General features: G+C 48.1%; 1 protein-coding gene across 1 annotated transcript; it reads left to right on the top strand.

Annotated features, from left to right (window-relative positions):
* Window positions 1–482: 482 nt before the first annotated feature.
* On the top strand, window positions 483–2,081 carry T265_15895 (hypothetical protein; the record flags this gene model as incomplete). Its single annotated transcript, XM_009179309.1, has 1 exon — window positions 483–2,081. A coding segment is annotated over one exon (1,599 nt), but the record flags the coding sequence as incomplete, so codon positions are not given.
* Between the last annotated feature and the right edge of the window lie 2 nt (window positions 2,082–2,083).

Genomic DNA, 2,083 nt, shown 5'->3' with positions numbered 1-2,083 from the left:
GGACTGAGATTAGGCGGGACGGCCTCCAAAAGGACAAAGGAGGGGATACATCTGATTTATCGAATACACCGGTTAATGCTTTTGCAGCAACGTCAGGACATCATGGTTTTCACTACGGGTACGTACGCAAGCACAGACCCTTGGAGAGGAACCATGGCAAGAATGTGATTGCAAAGGTTCAAGTGGAGGATTTAGACAGGCAAGCCCTAGTCTCAACACATAGGCTGTTTCCAAATTGTGGCTAGGGAAATTACGAGACTGAATATTGTCTAAACAATTTGAATTAGCTGTACAGTGGTTCTTGGCTCTTTGACTTAGGTGGGCTTTCCTCGCTGAAGTAAAGTTCCAAAATCCTTCCCTACTATCAGCTCTATTTGCCGAGGACCATAACTACCGAAGTAATCCGACACACATGTTCACGGTCCTCGTTGGCTTCACTAATCATTAGGCTGTTGGGCAGTTTAGTTGTTTAGGGCTAGATGAATGATTGTACTGACCAAGCAAAATGTTTCCTTCCACAGGAGTTCGACAGCGGTGAATACTACTGTAGCTATATCACTACACAGAGACAACAGTTTCACAGGGAAGTGACCAGCATTTTGTTCCGTGGAAAGCAGAAGAAGGCCATTTTCGGTCAAAGATATCCGTTGAAAAAGTCGCTTTGGTTTGGCGTGGATGTCTCAGCAGATGTTGGAGAAGTAATTCATTCCCGCTGCATTGTTTGGACTACGAACCCGGAGAACAGGGTGCTGATGCGATTCGGCTTCAGTTCAGGTCAGCAGAGCATACTTCCCAACCAAACCATACGGTCGTTTGCGGAGCAGCGGACAATTGTAACCCATATGGCTGAGCAGTACTACACGGTCGCATTTGGTGACCAGGCACTAGCGCGTCAATGCCATGCGGCAGATCAATACATGAACCAGAGCAAACGCCTTTCGGTACCATCAGTCACATGTGTTGTACCTGATCTATACTGGGAACCTTCCGGTCTGTCCAATTACGAACGCACAATGAACCTAACATGTCGAACTACTTCAGGATGTGCAAGTGCCGTGTTCCGCTGGAACTGGGTCGCGGGTCCAATCCCACAACTGCCGTCGGCGGTAACTCAAGGTGACCGCCTTGGTATGATCAAAGGCCCTACTTTATACTTGGCTTCACTCGGTCGTTCCGGTGCCTATGTGTTTCGCTGCACAGTGACCTGCGCATGCGTCTCCACTACGCAAAGCAATTCAATACTGGTGTCATTTTTCATGCACGTCCGTGAAGTTGATCGCCTCAGTCCCGCAGAAGATGTGTCACCCGATTTAATGGACACAAAATCGAGTGAAGATGACTTGGCACGCAGCTTGGAGCAGGAATATTGGGAGAAATATGGCAAAGAGGATGTTGCAGACTATGGTGTCCACAAAGCAGAACAACCCCAAATTCGTCGTGATGAGGCCGGATCTGATGAATTAACCAGACCAGCTGGTCCAGCTGAAGCAGGGTTCCTACCCCCATCGCTGATTCCCAATGAACTACAGCAAATGAAGCCGTCTCATGTGACTGACGAACTTGATGTACTGAGATCCAGAACGTCAGATTACGCTGAGCTACGCGACCAACTGTTCCCAGATATCCTGAGAAGATTCACGGAATCCGATTTTTATGGCGATTCGACACCTCCGCTGGTATCTAGGTTGGTCGGAGATCGTCCAGATGCCCAACAAGAAAGGGGAAAATATCGTGAAGCAGCGAGGAGACGAGCTTATCAACAAGTGCCAGAACTACACCAGTACCAGCAAACTTATCCGATCACCAGCCCTGGTGCATTCGACACACCAACACGTAGTATCTACGAACCAGAAATATCGAAAGCCAAAGATGGATTCGAACTGAGGCGACAAGATTATTCTTACGTGGCAAAACCGTATGGGGATGCACTGAGTGATGGTCTAGACATACATCCCAGCATTCAACATCCAGCGGAAAGAGACAAAACAATCATTGGACGTATAGATGAACTCCCGATAGATAGGCGGTCCCCGCTCGGGTCCTTTGAATTCATTGGGGATACAGAAATAGGATTGTTGGATCT

Source organism: Opisthorchis viverrini, assembly GCF_000715545.1.
Source record: "Opisthorchis viverrini unplaced genomic scaffold scaffold7054, whole genome shotgun sequence".
Classification (NCBI taxonomy): domain Eukaryota; kingdom Metazoa; phylum Platyhelminthes; class Trematoda; order Opisthorchiida; family Opisthorchiidae; genus Opisthorchis; species Opisthorchis viverrini.
The sequence above is the reverse complement of the archived record's forward strand: the minus strand, read 5'-3'. Positions and strand labels throughout refer to the sequence as shown.